At 41.0% G+C, this 17867-nt stretch overlaps 1 protein-coding gene across 1 annotated transcript in view; it reads left to right on the forward strand.

The window, feature by feature from the left end:
- The window catches only part of IRS2 (insulin receptor substrate 2), a 31377-nt gene extending 14031 nt beyond the window's left edge, over positions 1-17346 (forward strand). The window contains 1 exon segment of the mRNA XM_069770286.1: positions 14930-17346. Within this exon segment, the coding sequence (XP_069626387.1) occupies positions 14930-14934 (5 nt within the window). The 3' untranslated portion in view covers positions 14935-17346.
- The last annotated feature ends 521 nt before the right edge of the window (positions 17347-17867 follow it).

A 17867-nucleotide genomic window follows, 5' to 3' on the forward strand; every position in this document is an offset into this window, starting at 1 on the left:
AATCGATGGACTTTTGTTTTAATAAATGTATACTTGACTATGCTAGGAGGTGGAAGAAGATAGACTTAGATCTTGCAGCTTGAGTGAGCACAGTCACACTGGTGTGCCTGAATGCAGGAGGAGCTGGTCTGTGCTGTGAATAAGCTATGTAGGATGTTTAGATACTATGCTGCTCTTTGATGGAGTTGTCGTGAGAGAGTCTCCTGCGAGCCTGAAATTGTTCCCTAAGTCTTGAGTCTGCTTAATCAGTCACAGACATGGCAAGCTTTAACTTGCCATGCTGGCCAGGTGGATGCTATGTTGTCATAGTAAGAGAAAATATTGGAACTTTTTCTATTCCTCTCTCTCATCAGTAGATATTCCCCATTTTCTTTGTATTCATAGATTGGCTGTTGACGCTTTTACAAGGGGATAACATTTCAAAGATACTGTTGTAAAAAACATATGGAGAGTTATTTACATGGTATTTTTGGTCATGTAGACTCAGGCTTGTATTCTGCTTATTTTTACTTTGCCAAAGAATATGATTGTATTGCTTTTTACTAATAATTTCCATAATGTTGTCATGCAGCTTGTTCTGTTTCCTTAATTAAGCATAGGAGAAAGCAGAATGCGGAAGTTTAAAAAAAAAAAAAAAAAAAGGTGCTGGGACTTCAGAACATGTACCTGGGAAATAGTGAGCTCTTTTGAGGGTTGGTGTGTAGGGGACAACTTCAGACTCTCCACCCTGAGCAGAATGAAATGTAGACATCTTGTCCTTAGTCAGGTATCTTAACTCTGAAGATGCTCTCAGTATTTCCTGTGAGTTGGCTTTAGATCCCAGCCCCTTTATCAGGCACTGATTTTTAGCTTGTCTTCTTGAGGCATTTTCCCATACATTTTGTAAGGGGCTACCTGAGCAACCGACTCTTCTTCATTCCACTCTGGAGGCAAAGTTCTATTAAGTTCTGCTGAAGATGGCAAAACAGTAGACAAATAAATCCTTTATTGAAACTGTGTGTTAAATTTCTTCTTTGCAATCTTTTAATTTTTTTTTATCATATAAAACCATTGTTTTATTGGACTGTGAAGTGGCTTTATCTTACTCACTAGTGTAGCTGCGGTTTTGTGTGTGTGTGTGTGTGTACCTGAATAAGATCTTCACTTCACTTCTGTAGTCAAAGAAACATTTCACATTTTGGTATGTCTCAAAATATATTAACTCGTTATTTGCATCAGATATGAACAAAGCAAATCCTTACCTGGAAGAAGGGAATAAAGTGTATTTGATACATAAAAGCCTGTTGTTTCATCAGTTAAAAAAAAAAAAAGCACCATGCTAAAAAGAATTCTATTTGGTAATTGTCAGTTAATCAGGGGCAGGAAACTCTTGTCCAAATTCCATGATTTAGTTTAGGAGAAACACTGGAAATAAGTGGTACCCATGTTAGTACAGGATGTAGCATAGTGGGGCTGTGACTGTAACTGTCGGAATGAACAGCATTGCCATCTGTCTTTTAAGTATGAAATTCTGTTTCTTCATCGGATCAGATGCTACCGGAGGTTTTTTTTCTTCCTAGTATATGTGTTTGTCTTGGTGTATATGGTGGCACCTTTCTTAAACTTCTCTACTTCTGTAATGTGATGATTTTTAATTTGATAGAGGTTTCCAAGATTTTTCATAGCAGCAATGAGATTAATAGGGAGGCTTGGAACCATTTCTCTTTCTCATGGATTGTCTTAGGTCCCTTTTTTGGGCCATTTGTGGCCACATAATGTCTTTCTGGAATAGTAATAATTAATTACTTCATTTTTTTCAATGTACTTTAATTAAAAATAGCTACTGGAAATAAGGACCCCTGATGCAGTATAAAGTAGTCTGTGGACTGTAATTTGGAAAGCTGTGATGTGGAGGAGCCAGTCGTTTACAGCCTGTTCGTGTTGGGTTTATTTGATACGTGTTTTATGGCAATGTTTAATTGATTTTGCCCAAGTCTTATTCCTGCTGTATAGGAAAGTGTATTTGTGGTCTCTTGTCTCAAACATAGATTGAATCTGGCTTTTTTTTTTTTCCCCTCCACTTAAGAGCCTTTTTGATGACAGTTGGAGAGGCTGAGGTATCAAAGTGGAAGATGCTTTCAAAATTGTTGTGCCTTTTATTAGTGCCCGAGGTGGGTTGGTTGGTTTTTTACGTGTTGCAGATTCCAGCTCAGCTGTCTCCAGTGTGTCCGTTTTAGATTTCCATGTATATGGTGGGGTTTTTTCATCTATCCAGTGTTCTTGCACTTTACGTACAACAGAGAGTTTTGGCCTGGTCTGTAGACACCCATTTGCACCTTATTAGGAGCCTACCGAAACAGTCCTCCTAAAATAAGGACCTGGCTCCCGTAGGTGGTCACTGGAAGGATGCAGGTGCCTTTTCAGTGTCAAAGAAGCTGGTCAGAGCCAGACCCGGAGATTGGCACAAGCCCGTCTTCCCTGACTATAGAGGGAGCCTATACACTTGGCATGAATGGAACATCTACCTTCCAGAGGTCTGTGGCTTGTGAAATCAAACTTGCTGCGTGGAGTCTATTTTAAGCAGAAGGACTTGAAATGAGATGGATATTCATATGTGGATCAGCTGGCGTAGCGAAGTGTTCCTGCCTGACCTGGCCTGTACTCCAGCTAGTTGATGATGTATTGTACTTGTTCAGTAAATGTGAAATTAAAAGGGATTTGTGTTTTCTCTAGCTATGCAGCTGCTGCACTGTTGGCTGAAGGCTTTTCAATATGTGTCCCACTCAGTCACAATATGTGAAATAGGCAGTGGTGTCAGGGCCTTAGCAATTGGGAGCAAACTGGGGCTTTAAAGGCATAGGCACCTTGGGGGAAATACTGGTGTTTTGCAAAGTATTTGTTCACGCACGTTGTCTGCGATCTTTCCTTTTCTGTTCTTCGTGGAGCATCCTTCTAGAACAGCATCTTCGCTTTCTAAAGTCTCACCTGCTGCACAGTATGTTGCAGGAGGCTAGAGTTTTTAATGTGACATCCTGGAGTGTTCATCGCACCTCCTTGAGATGTCCTAAGCAACTTCAGAGAGCTGGGATGCTGGCAATGGGAGAAAACACACGTGGGTCTTTATGTATGGGAAAACCTCCCTGAAGTCTAGGGGATTTCTCTGCTGAGCATTGTGGGACTAGAGCCAAACTCTTAAGTATCCTGTCTTAAGTGACCAAGATGGGGTTTAATCTATTTCATAGAAACAGTCCCGGCAACATAATACAATTTCAAAAAGATGACAGCATCAGTTATATAGTTGTGTGGCCAGGTATATTGCTGTAAGTAAAATGTATTTTTCAAAAATGCTATATGAGGTACAGGTGAGCCTTTTTAAGCAAATTAAGTGTCAGTGGTTGCTTATTTACTGGCAACAAATCAGGGAAGCCATGAAACAAAATCAAGCCACCTGTGTGAGAGCACTTGGGAGAGGAGGGGAAAACAGAATGGGTGAAAGAGTAGAGTACAGCTCTGTTCATGTAAATATTTACTGAGAGCTCTTGTAATTCTAGAAGAAAGTGCATCTTGCTCTGTCTGGAGTTAGCAATATTGCACGTAAGTGATGCTAATTTTTTTGGTCCTTTTTTGAAAAGTCTCTTTGAAGCTTTGAGAAAAGTGCTGTGAAAGCACACTGTGCTCTGATGGCATAGTATTTTTTCATATTTTAACAATTTTTCTTTTTTTCTTGGGGAAGGTAATATTTTTGTACTGCAGGTCTTGTGGCTGAACAACAATGAAATAAATGCTGTTTTCTAAGCTGAGATTCATTGTATGTCTCAGATGTTCTTGTTCCTTAGGGTGGGTAAAACTTGGCATTTTGCATTCACTTTCTTTAGCTGCCTTTCTTAAAAGTGAAGCTTTAGTGTCTGTTTGGTCTTGCAGAGCTAATGAATGTGGGCCTGCTTCACTTTTATTTCTGCAGTAAACTATTAGATGGGGAGGATTCAAGGCACATCCAGTGGGGCTGGGAACAACCTCATTCATTCAGTACAGTCTGTGTTTCTTGCATGAGAAAGTAAGTAATATCTGAGTAAGACAGAGGAGGTAATTACTCTGTATGCCTTCTGCTATCACAAGTTATTTTATGACCAGCTTTCAGTTTTGAAACTGGTGTTCTCAGAAGATAAAATTTAACCAGCAAAATTACTTTTTGAAAGAGTTTACTAAGCTTTTTGCCTATGCTTTCCAACAGAGTATGTGTTACCCTCCAGGAGTGATACATGGATGATATTTATGATGCCCATGTGACAAAAAGTACATCCTCTCCTTTCATGTCTTAACATAATAAGAGATTCTATAGGCAATACAATCCGTATCGGCTTCAGAAAGAAATGCCAGTTCATCTCAAGATGAAATTCAGAACAGGAAGTTATAGGTGCCCCTGTTTGTTTTAAAAATGCAACATAAAAACGTTGTTTTCTAGCATTGCTCAGAAATGCATTTGATGCAAGGGAGAATACAATCCAGTTTGTAAATAAGAAGTCTACAAATAATGTTCTTTGAGACATTGTTTTGCTTTGATTACTAGGGCATTTGTCTTTATTGAAGGAATAGTAGGGAACATCTGCTGGGGGATTATGTTAGAGTGGCTGTTCTCAAGGAGACTTAGTTGGTTGCTGTGGAGTGATGAGTATTAAGGCTGAAGCCGACGAAGACATTGAAATCAGCAGCGACGGGGCACCTTGCAAGGTGTGTGAGCCTGGCTTTTGGACAGTATCTGCTGTTCCAGATGTGGGTTCCAAGCCTATGGTCCCAAGGAAGTTAATGAGAGCTCGGCTCATGGTCATTAACGAGCTGGCTAGGAGTACTTTTATAAACTTTATCTGGAGAGGTGATCATAATCCCATTGTGTACCTGAGAAAAGGGTACAGTATTTTGATTGTTCTCTGTGGAGGTGTTATAAAGCATTTGCTTAAACTCGGCACTCTCGGTTCTGGGCAGGATCTGTCTCCCAAATACCATGTCTGAACTGTGGGACCAGATGCCACAGGGGTAAGGAGTAGTACTCTAACGAGCAGAAATAGATCTGCAAATGGTTCTGACCAGCGATTAGCTGAACTTGTAATTCAAACAGTCAGACATAATGTTCCTGCAGAAATATTTTTAAGGCTTAAAAAAAAAAAATATTCACAGAAAACAGGTGGTTTCCCATCTTTGTGTTGTGTAGCATGTCCATGACAGCATACTGAAGCCGGCAATGGCTGGTGTCACACGCAGAGTAAGTATCAAGGTGTGTTGCAGATGAAGGAACATGCTCAGGGGTGATGCAACGAGGAGCAGCTTGCTCTGCTTTGAGGAAAAACTGCTGGTTATGGCTTGAGCGGCAGCTGGGAGCCGCATCCCTAATGCACGATGAACTGGTAAGGCTGTGCTTTGGATTTAGCTCCCCCTCATCATGAGAGGTTTGTCAGTGGTCTGGTAGTATGGGGAAGTTCAAGTTCATCTTTTCACAAAGTTTTGTTGTAATAGCTTTTTCCACAAATTTAGTCTTCCAAATTCTTTTTGCAGTGTTGTTTCCAAGCACTTTCTTGGAGTGGGTTTGTTGGGGGTTTTTTGGGGTGTGTGTTGGGCATGGTGGTGTTGGTTTTTTGTTTTTGTTTTGGGTTTTTAGGTGGGTTTTTTTTCTTTAATTCTTTTATGCGTTGCTACCAGCAGCAATACGTTTGGTAAATCATAATCACAATTCTATTCAGTTAATTTACTGTGGTTAGTAGAAAAATATATTGTGCCTATGTGTATATACAGTCCCTGGAACTATAGGCTCCATTAATAGAGGTTTCTAACAACAGCAATGTAAAAACCCCAAAGTTTACAGAATAAAAAAGGCTTTAAAATAAGGAGACTCTGGCTTTATTAATTGAAATATTTTACTTTTTTTTTAATCCAAATGTTTGTATATAGAAGCTTGAATTATTGTTTAAGTGGAATTAATACAGCAAAAAGGTTAAGGGCTTAACATGATATGTGCTAGTGTGTTAACAACTATGAACTACAAGACGGTTTTAAAAGAACAGGGGTAGTATTATATGCAACAAGATTAATAGCCCAAGTGAAATATGTAGCTGTTTAACGACTCAGTAATGATACTTCAAAAGATACAAAATTGAGAAAGTAAACTGTTCTTACATTTTCTAAGCAATACTACCCAAAATGCATCAGCTCATTCTTCTTTCCATGTGAGAAAAGGATCCCAACCTGGTCTCATGGAAAAAAGCTCTTCAAACTTGAACAGAACAAACCTCAAAAAAAAAAAAACCAGAGGGGAAAAAATCTTCTTTGTGTAAACCTACTGAGAAAGGTTTGGTTAAAATGAAAATAAATTGTAGGAGCTATCTCTGTCAAATATTGAGAACCTATTAGGAAATTATGTAAAAAGAGGGTATCTCTTTTTCTCCTCTTTTTTTGTCCTAAAGAGCAGACTTGAAGTAAATGGCCAAAATAAAATAGTGACCTTTCTTGAGAAACACTGTACATCTGTGGGTGCTTTTTTCTCTTCTCACAGAGAATTTCTTTTCCCTCCCTCTACCACAGTCCATGTACACAGTGCAACTGATTTCCCATCAAAGTGTTAGGAACCTTTTCAGGTAACATATAGCATAGTTTTTCTTCTCCCAGGAATCCTGCAAAAGGTGTTGGCCAGCTGCACAGGGCTTTTCATCCTAGTTTTTGTAGGGTTGTATAGAAATGATTTGGCACCATATTTTTGAGTGTTTCCATTGTGCTCTCAGGTTGTAGATAGGAAACGGCCATACGGGGGAATTGTGGTTCTGTTGCTGCATGTCTCCATATAGAGAGTAAAAGGAGGACAACGTGTGATAATATATGGACTGTGAGTCTTAACTGCACGTGGGAAGTAAGACTTCAGCTTTATTGGGGGCATTAAGCTAACGTGTGACAGGTTCAGAACAAGCAGAGGGAAATCATTCTTCTTGCAGCCTGTAGTTCACATGTGAAACTCCAGGCTACAGGGTACTAAAGGTTTCCATGAAGGGAGGTGAAGTGCAGGAGGTCCTTGATAGGTAAATCATTAGAAGGTAGATGAGAATTTGGGGAAGTTTCTCCACATGCTTGTCTTGGTTAAGCAAGACTATAAAAACGAGCTGCTTTTGACCCACTGTCAGAGAGAGGAAACTGGATTAGAGGAGCCTTTAGCCTGCTTCGGTGCAGCTGTTTTGGATGGTATTGCTCATTTCACTAAATGGTTTTGGGGAGGGTCGTGTCTTTTCATCACAGACTGGTGAAGTCTGCAACTTCTTCCCTAGCTTCATCTCTCCCTCACTCCTTTATTACTGACTGATTCACGCTGGCAACAGTGAGAACACAAAAGATTCCCAGAAAAGCATTGACAGAAATTGAAAATCACCCTTTAAAATCTTTTTCTATCCTACCAGATGCTCAGAGTTTTAAGTGAGGGTGTGACAACAAGAGAAAGCAGAAGGGAAAAGATTGCCCTCCCGTGTGTGCCAGGTTGTTCCTCTCAGACCTTCACTCCCCATGTCTCTCTGCTGTGAGAACCAACATCTCTCTGGCCATATCTCTGAACTTGAAGGTCCAAAAGCTGCAGCAGCCAGCCCAGTGTTTAGAGCATGACCATCCAGCGGGTTTAGGTGCCAGGTCAGATGCGTAAATGATTACTCCTTGGTAAGCAGTCTGAAAGCCAGTTTGCAAAACAGGTGGGTAGTTGACTGTGAAAATTGAGGAGAGCCTTGTGTTTTAAAAGAAAGAAGGTAAGTATCTTCCTCTGGGATGGAGGAATGCTCCAGTCTCCATAAAGACTTTGTAAGTCTGAAACCTCTTTTGATGTTGGGTGCCTGAGCCTTTTTGGCAATGATGGAGGCAGGGATCAGCCTTTCAAAGAGGGCCTGGATGAAGTGTTTCTGTGCCCCTGCCCACAATATTTACGTGGCTAGACCGCTCACCCAGGACTGACCAGCATCCAGGACCTTTCTGGCTGAAAGAAAATCTCAATCCTCTTCCCGCCCCTCCCCATCCCTAGTGCATCCTAGCCATATATTCTTTGATAGAGTGCTCTCATTCGTTCTTGCTGAAGCTGTTTTCATGGAATAATTAGATACCCACTGTAATGGAAAGGGAGAGTGAACATGACTACCCACAACTTACATGAGTCCTTATCCCTGTTCCCATGAATATTTAAATCTTTAATATGAATAATTCTTCAATTTAGTCACTGGAAAAGATTGCTTTTTCTCCCAAGTGAGAGAGAGAAAAAGCATGCTTTTAAGCTCTTTGAGAGCACTCTCACATTGTGAGCTCCGGCACATGGATGGAGGTAACCTAGGGGCTCAGGGGAAGCTTTGGACTTTGCTGTTGGCCATTGATATCTTGAATGGCAGTCAGGTTCTCACTTGTGGATCTAACCAGAACTCTGTTTATACTCCCCCCACCGTTACCTGCCTGAAATAGGTCCATCAGCATTGATGGCATTTCAGTCAGCAGCTGTGTGAGAATATCAAGCTCTATTTCCAAGAGCTCTTCTTTCTTGTGGGACCTCGTTGCCCTTGTTAATGACTGCTGCTGTATATTGGAAGATGGAAAAATATGCCTCTAACTTCCCAGCAATTGTAAAGGTGTGTAAAAGGATATGGTCTCTGCTCCTAAAATGAATACCAAGTCATACACCTCACAGACTTGGAGATCTTGCGTAACTCTTACTCATCGGAGCCTAACATGAAATAGGGCAGAAGCATTGTTGCTTAGAGGTGCCTGTTTCTTCTCTTTGACTCTAAGGAGCTAGAATGACCAGCTCCTCATAGGGTGAGTAGGCCAGAGCTGTAGAGGTGCGCGCTGGGTATTGCCAGTGTATGCCAGAGGGGCAGATGTGCTAATTCACCTGGTTTTGTTGTGTCTCCGAGGATGGGGTTGGTAGGTAGTTCAGTGTATTAGTCACTAATCCCTTCCTCCCTCGCTGTTCGTCACTTGGAAGGTGAGCGTGTTGTTTTGCAAAAATTCTGTGTCTTAAGAAACTTTCAGCCTCACTTTGTATGCAAAGTAGGGTCACTGGAGTTTGCATGTTGCTGTCAGTCAGTTCCTGGGAAGAGCTGCACTCTCTCCTTGGTGTGGTGGAAGGAGCTGTGAAAATCAGGCCAACTGCCTAATTGAGGCCACGTTTGCAGTGTTGGGTTTTGAATCTGCGCTGAAAAAGGAATGCTGTGATGGTTGTAAGGTGGGAGGCAGTGCCAGTTGCATGATAGTGGTCATCGACCAAGAACGTGACTTCTTGTTCCACGATGGTTAAATCCTGTGCATGTGAACTGTTGCATGGCTCTTTGGCTGGCTGCCACAGACTAATCTTTTCAGTGGCAAATTTTCTATATAGTTTCCACATCTGCTTCTGCATGTGTGTTTGTCCTTCTTACAAACTCCCAACGGAAGGCCAAAAGGACTAAATTTTTTTTCTAGCGTTTTGTTTGCTCAGAGAAAGCAGCTTGATTTTGTTTAATTTCATGTAAAGTTTCTGAACGGTTGTATACCCAACTTGCAAGGAAGGGAATAATTGAACAAATTTCAGATAGTACTATGCTGAGGTGTTTTTGTCTAATTTATTTTATCCCTAATCATGGGATTAAATCACATCTATACAAACTTGTTTAACAGTACACAGTGGCTGTAGCTCTGAAATGAAGAGATATAATAGCAGCTGGATTCAATTAATCCTGGAAAAAATGAGCATGTCTAGTTTCTTAATTTTAAATTCGAAGTGCCTATTTTTATTATAATTGATATGGGAAATGTATTTCTGGACCAGCACTTTAGCTATAAATTCATTATAATGACATTTGTAAGTTTAATCCTTTATTTTCCACATAATTACATTTTAATGTTTAGTTATTCATACTACAAAATCTATAAGAACGTTGACAAAATGATATGAAACATGAATTACATCAAATTCTGAAATCAACTAAGCATAGCCCTCATCGTCATCTGTATTTCTACTGTAGACTCAGCTGCTTAAACTCTAGTGTAAGACTGCAGGTAAAATAAGTGTTAGTCATGTAAATATATGGTATCAAATACAGATTACTTTGATTTTCAGTACCTTTGTATAAAAGTTGACACTCGTTATAAATTGTGGGGATTTGTCCATGCCATCAGATGAACATTTAGCCTCTTGTGTGTATGCTGGGACACAAAAAAAAAAAAAAAAAGGTACTCCCAGGTGCTGACATGCAGCATCTTTTTCCAGATAATCTAGTGTTTCCTTTCCTACTGTAGAAGGTGATATCTTTTCCTACGGTTACCTTAATGCAGTTCAAGATGTTACAATTTCTAAGTATTTGACCCAAGAGGCAAAAGTACTATGAAGCTTATTTTAATATAGATAACTGTGGCCACCAAATCCCTACTTTACTACTTCAAAGAAGTTCAGCGATTATTTTTTATTATTATTATCAGTCATGAAGAATCTATGTTGACCCGATGCTTGCTCTTCTCAATTCGTAAAACAACAGAGACATATCTGAATGATGTTGCGTACTGTTTCTTAGCGGAATAACCCACCAAAAGAGCCTAGTTACTTGGCGCAGCATGTCTCCAATTACAATCAGCCATGACTTGTTTAAAAAAAAAAAAAAATAATAACATGGCGTTTCCATTTCATGGTTTAACTTGTTTTCCCCATCAAACGTGGAAACATTTTCCTTTGGATGGATATTGTTCACAGGTTTTGCGAACTGCTGGAGCATGCTGCTTTCTGTTTTCCTGGGCAGTGTTGGTGAGGCGGGTGTTGACGCTCTGACTGGAACCTTCTGCCGCAAGGATGGCCGCGCTCGGCTTCGTGCGGCGCAAGCAGTCCTGCCGAGCGGAGCCCAGATTCCCTGGAATTGCTTGTGGAGAGCCGTGGCTCAGCACGCGAGTTGTTCTGTCGCCTTCCGTGCGCGGGGTTACCCTCGTACCTAACGTTGAGGATAGCACGGTCGCTAAATTGCTGAGCGTGTCGGAGCCAGGCCGGGACGCGGCTCCCTCGGCGCACCTCCCTGCTGCCGTCCGGGGGCCGGGCGGGCTGCGCTGGCCTTGGGCTGCTCGGCCAGAGCCACGACCGTCCACGGCGGGCGCCCGCGTCCCGCGGCCCTCCCGCGGAGCAGCCCCCGGGGGCCGCGCCGCAGACCCTCTCCCATCGCCCTGGGTGCTGGCTCGGCCCAGGCGGCCGTCCGCTGGGACCCTTGCTGTCCCTCAGGGAAGGCCCCGCTGCCGTGGGGCTGCGGCCCGTGCGGCGCCCGCCGGTGGACGGTGCGGCTTGGCGGGCACGTCGGGGGGACGCACTTGCCTTTTCTGGCCGGCCAGGGCCATGCGTCTCCTCCCGGGCGTCGGGGGGCCGAAGGCCTCTCCCTGCCGGCGGGATTCGGTTCCTCGGGCTGTGCCGACTGACCGGCTGGCCTGACGCCCGCAGACGTGCGTGGCGGTAACCTCCGGATTTGGTTGTGTATCGATAGGATTGCTCTTCCAGGAGAAGGTAGTCGGCGGGATCAGAGCCTTAATCGACTTGGCAGGCAGCATGGGGAGGGGAGGCGAAGGGACAAAGCCAGCGAGGGATGTGCCTGGAGTCGGGGCAGAAGCCCGTGGCGGAGCTGGGGGTTCTGCGCCCGATGCCTGATCCGCTCTGGCAGTCGCGCTGCCGGTGGAATAAATTTACTGGCTATGAATAACCAGCAACGTGTTTTGCCGTGAGCCGCATGAATAGCTGTTTCTGTCTGTGTGCTTCTTAGCAGACGAGAATTACCTTTAGGAATTAAGAAAATTTTTCTTCGTTGCTTACTGTCTTTGAAAGTTAATAAGCAGATTAGATCTTCTTTAATTGACTAACCATTGTATTCTCCTCACAGTATATTCACCGAGTCTTTGAGTATTTGGTAGTTTCCCCACAATTTGTGTGTTTGTGTTTATTATCTGATTTATTCCCCAGGAAGCACTGGTGAAATCAGGTGACTTTAGTTTTGGAAATTCAGCAGTGATCATGGATGCTTTTCTCAATAAAGCACAAAACCAAGAGGAGACTTCAGTATTGACACAGTGCTGGACTTTGTATTTTGATTTGTGCGTGGCTGTGGGGAATGAGGTTATTAAAGAATGTATTTGTGTCCTGTAGGGATTTTGCTTCGTTCCTGGATAAAGACAATGTACATTGATGTGACTTGCTGTGTAAGTGGAATGTTGACCTGAGATTTGAAATAAGTAAAAGATACTAATTACTGAAGTAAAAATTAAGTGATACTGATGTGGTTTGGGTTTTGGTTGGTTGTTTTTTTGTTTTGTTTCTTTTTTTTTTAACTTTAGCATGGAAATTGCAACTTATTTCTTGCAAGTGGGCTTCCTCTGAAGCTGACGCTGCTCTTCTGTGGATCAAGTGGTGGCAGTACTTATTTTTCCCTTCTTGATTCAAAGCTTCTTTGAAACCTGATTCAAAGCTTATTGGTGTCTGGAAATAGTTTCATTATTGAAGACTACGTTTGGGTTAGTATTTGAGTTATAGGTCAGCATTACAGACTCATCAGATGATGTGTTTATTGCATCACAGGCTCTTAGGCTTGTGCCCACAGTCCCATCATCCACCTACAAAACCCTACAAACCAAGTTTGGAAATGCTTTGAAGCATCGGCTACTTCAGCTGCTCCAGTTTAATTCTGGCTGGAAAGTACCTGTTGTGCTGTAAGAACAATGGCAGGTTTACTCAGTTGGTAATAATCCTCCCTGATGACCGCCCTAGGCTGAGATACCTCTGGAAACATATTTGTGTTCTTTGCATGTACACAAATATCTTCCTCTGATCGACTTGTCTGAACACATGGGTTGTTTTTTGGTTTTTTTTTGTTGTGGTTTTTTTTTTTTTTCATTTATTTGGGTTTCACTATCACGTGGCCACTTTTGGGAACCTAAATGTAGTTGTCAGGTTGGTTTCCATTTGGAGGAGGAAGGCAATAACACAGAGTCAGCAGGTATCTTTAAACACTCCCTTGTTTGCCTAGATGATGCATTTATCCTGCTTCCCGGAACAAAAGTCGGAACAAAGTGGTCTGTTAGGTGGCTCTATCCTCAAACAAGGGATCTCTGCTCCCTTCTGAGAGCCATCCATCCTGCCACACATTCTCCCATGCAGGCTTACTGGATGGTGATGGCAGTTTTGGGGCTCCCTTGATTGCATCGTAAGCCAGTTCAAGTTCTTAATTTGAAACACCCTCCCAGCCCAAACAATGTGGGCTCATTTTCTGAAAACTGAATGGGTAGATTTGACTTAGCTTCTGGTCAGAAGAGTGGCAGCAAATAAATGGCAAGGGCTGGAGGGGGCGGGGGGGGCAATGAGATGCTCTCCTTTTGGTCTTGGCAAGCTATTAATTCATCTTGAGCTGTGTCATGAAATAAAATCATAATATCCTAAGTATCTGATCATATAGCAGCTCCAGTTGACTCCAGCAGGACTAATTCCTTAAGTAAACCTTAGTTCTGAGAGATTCAATAGCAATTCAGCAATTCTCACATATATGCCAAGCTATGACAACCTTTGTTTTTGTGTAGACTTGAAGGAAAAGCCTTCGTATTGGTTCATCAGAGGCTTATATGGGTTGAAACTTCCACAGACAAGCACTATGCTTACTTTGACATCCAAGTTTCATATGTAATTTACTTTGGTTTTATGATACCAAAGGAATTAAAAATATACAGGAATACTGACTTCTTGTGTCAATACAGTCAAAATTAATGGGTCATGTCCTTTATAGACTTTTCGAAGTAACAATGTTGTTTCCCCAGGCATTCCAAATAACTTCAACTTTTAGGAAAACTTGTGTAATACATCTCCAAACTAAAATTTGCATCTAACTTTTTTTTTGTATGTTGTTATCCCCAAGTTTAAAAGATTGCTATAAACTATTAAATGAACTAGACACTATTAATAGCACTTAGTGTGAATGTAATGTTGCAGCCTGACATTGTATCAGGATTTACCACTTAGTTGGCACCTTTTGAAATGAGGTGTCAGTGTTTTGTCATGTGAAATTTACAGTATCAGTGGTTTAATCACTACTGTGTGTGCATTGCTGCTTTCCAAATATCACAGCAAACAGGAAAAATCTACATGATAAGTTGCATACTAAGCAAATTTTGATTTTTAGTGACCACCTTAACAAATAATCTTAATGTTGTGAGTTAATATAATAATGTGTCTTTATAGAGGTGGCACGTGCTATCCGTTAATTCTTTGCAGTGGAAAAAACACAAAAGGAGTCAGCTGCATTCTTTAGAATAGGATGGGTCGCTTTGTAATCAGTTTCTGTTTTACTGTGCAATGCACCTTGACTGTTTAAAGCAGCTTTGTAGTCAGTAATCTGGAGAAGGTTCCTTCCATTTGCATACCTACCCACATTTTACTTCTGGAATAATAGTTATTTTGTAAATCAAATAACTAAATTAGAAGAAGGTTCTTTCTATACTTTGCTTATGTTTTTAGAAGACTCCCTAAAGACAAAGTAGTCTCAAGAAACTTGTTTTTCATGTCTGGAAGTGGACAGCTTTTGGTAACACCCAGCTGACTAAGAAAACAGTTGAGTTTGTACCTACTTTCTGCAAACCCTTTTCCTTTCCACTGACGCAAACAGTGATGGTCACAACTTGAAATGGGGGGATTTTGTGTTGGGTTTTCTAACCAGTTCTGTCTCTTGTGGTTTGCTGGTCAGAAGAGCTACAGCTGAAAAGTCCTAAGAAAAGGAGGTGGTATTGGATTGGGGAGTACTCCCTTTATTGCTTCTGCAATACCTTATGCGTAGCTATTGCATAGCTTTTTTTCTTCCATTAAAACCCATTCTGAATAATCTTTCTATGGCATTGTTTTGTGTTGTTTAAAACAGATATGATTTTTTTTTTGCAGCTTTTATTGACTTTCTTTCATTTTTCTTTTCAGAGTGAAGGAGTTAGTTTTCTCACCATGACCTCAAACAACAGAGTACAACATTCAAAGAAGCTGCTCGGCATATACCTTTTTGTTCTGGTTTGGGTTTTTTGTTGTTGGGGGTTTTTTTTGTAACTGAAGCTGCTTAAGGTTTACTTTTTGTTGTTGTTATTGTTGGTCCGGACAGTTACTTAACTGTTGCGGAGTAAACTGTGCAACAAATCTGGGAGGAAGGGAAAGCAACCTGCCTAACTCATTCCCTGTCCATGGCATCTACGGTATCGTTTTGCTGCTGTTTTGACAGAAGTTGGAGATGCTCTTTAAATCGTAGGAACTTTTCTGCCGGCCTCTTTAACTAACGGCCAATGCCTTCGTTTCCTTTTTCTGCAAAGACAAACTGTATTTATTCTTCGTCATATTAGGGGATTCTGTAACACCCTCTGAAGCAGTAAGATCTGGTATTTACTGGCATAATTTCAAGCCTACCACAGTACTACCTCAGTTCAAAGTAAAGCCGGATTTGCGGTGTTGGTGTACGACAGGACCTCCTTTATCTCTATGCTGAGTCTCTCTCAAGAACGGTCGTCAGCCTTACTGAACTTGCAACGCGTACAGCTGCTGCTGCTGGGTTGTGAATCACTAGCCGCAGGGTTTACTTCTCAGACAAAGCCTAACCAGGGCACTGAAAAGTCTAAAATGGGATGAAACTCCGTGAATCGGACTTGGACAGAGGATTCAGAGTAGTTAAGAAATATAAAATGTGTAACTGAAGCAACGTGAGTTAAACATCAAACTGTATTGGGGGTATCTCTCTGTACCTTTGACACACTTGTTTAATCCTCTCTATGTAGGTGTTTATGTAGGTACTTCAGATTGCAAAAGCCTTTTCTCCTATTTACAAGCTCACTTTTGTCAGCTAACTCTGTTCTTAGCTGCGTTTCTTGTAACCAAAAATCCACGTAGGCATGCTAGGAATGCAGGGATGATAATAGGTATCAGGCAGATTTAAGCGCTAATATTAACACAGTATTATCTTGCCATCTAGAAAGTCCTGATATTTGCCTTTTACCAGGAAAGCACCATTGCAGCTGCAGGCATTATTACAGGGAAGAAGAACCATTGCAGTCACTTATCCTGAGTTCTTTTCAAGGCTACCCGTGCATCGCATTTCCAGTAGCCTGAAAATCCAAGTGATGTGGCGGCTACCATCACAAATGTCACGTACAACTGTTGCACCAGACTAGCGGAATGTCATGCCACCTTGTTTCTCCTTCGATAAATTTGTTGAAGAGTTCGTATACATTTTAAGGGTACCTCCCCAGTGCCTGCTCTGATAGACATGTAAGTATTACTAAGTTATTTGAGTTACATGAGACTTTTTTCTTTTTTTTTAAATCATTGTGCTAGGTGGAACCTGTACTTCACTATTAACAATGCATTATCTTTTGGGATTTTTTTTCTGAGGAAGACGAGAGTCAATGTCTTACAGATATAATGAATGGCAATGCAGTCTTCCTGCTTACGTGCTGAATTTTTAGAACTGAGGATTGTATTACAAGACAAAGATGAATGTAAACTAATTCCTTCCCTACCCCATGACACAGGTTATTTTTCAGTGTAATTTTTGGGGTCTGAAATCACAGCAATGCATAGTCTAATACAATATTAGATCTAAAATCAATTTAAATATCTGATCTATCTGTTTGAAGGGTTTTTTTTTAATAATAATACTATAAATGGTTCTAAGACATTCTAAAATGCTGCTCATTCAAGTCTGGAACTAAAAAAAACAAATACCTTTGACATTTTCTGTCTGAACCTCCCCATAGCACTGAGTGTGGTACCTGCTGAATTCAATGTTTTGAACTTCTATTTGGAAGTAGCCCTCTGTACCAATTAAGAAATCATGCCACTAAAACAAATGGCTAAAATGCATACAGCAACTTTAAAACAAAAACTTGACAATATAGCCAATTCTTCTCTATCCTGTATATTTCACAAAGGCATATGCAATACTTACATTCTTAATTTAGTTTACAGAATGGAACCAAAATGTATAAATGTTATGTTTGCTAAAACTTCACAATGTATATTGGGTCTTTGTACATTTTGCCTGACTTACCTTAAATTTAAAATATTTTTTGCTATATAACCTTAACAGTTATTAAGCAGTGTTTTCTTTTTGGGTACGTATTGTTTCTGGATATCAAGATGTTAAATATATTTCTTGCTATTGTGATATGACAAGAGACTTAACTTATCTTGCTGTGTCTTCCAATGTACACGCTGTATATAAGGATAAATGTGATGCTGCTGGAGACCAGAATAAATGGAACTAGAGTAGTGTATTGTATTTAGTCTGTATTGATCATGGATGCTCTCCTTAATAGCCATATGCAATAAAATACATTATTTATGAAAGGAATAAAGTATTTGTGTGCCTGTTTTTTCTGGGGGTGGGGTGGTTTTTCTGGTTGTTTACATAAAATCAGTTTATTCTCTTTTAAATGGAAACACACTTTCTCTGAATAAATCTTACTGCTCTGCACATACTTACCTGCATTCCTTTTAATGTGTAGAACACTCCTGAAAAATCATTAAATCATTTTAAATCTTGTTTACGACTAAAAAGATTAGTATTAGAAAGGCAAAGTTTGTGTACTTGAGGAAATAAGTAGGAGCAGAACTTGGTCTTAATTTTCTAATTCTGGTTTTAAGAGTGAGTGGGAGACTATGGGGGGAGTCCTGGCAGCCTGTTTAGTGGGAGCAGGCTTGCCCTATGCATGCTGTGTTGTCACTTACAGTGGTACGAGGTGAACGGGAGCCCAATGCTCTGTGCAGCAGAAGCATTCCCAAATTCTCCAGCTCTGAGTGGCCCTGGAGACCACTATAAAAGGCATCATCTTCCAATAGCCTTTAAATAATGAACGTGGGAGAAGGAAGTTGCTGC

The sequence above is a fragment of the Haliaeetus albicilla genome, chromosome 25 (assembly GCF_947461875.1).
Source record: "Haliaeetus albicilla chromosome 25, bHalAlb1.1, whole genome shotgun sequence".
Classification (NCBI taxonomy): domain Eukaryota; kingdom Metazoa; phylum Chordata; class Aves; order Accipitriformes; family Accipitridae; genus Haliaeetus; species Haliaeetus albicilla.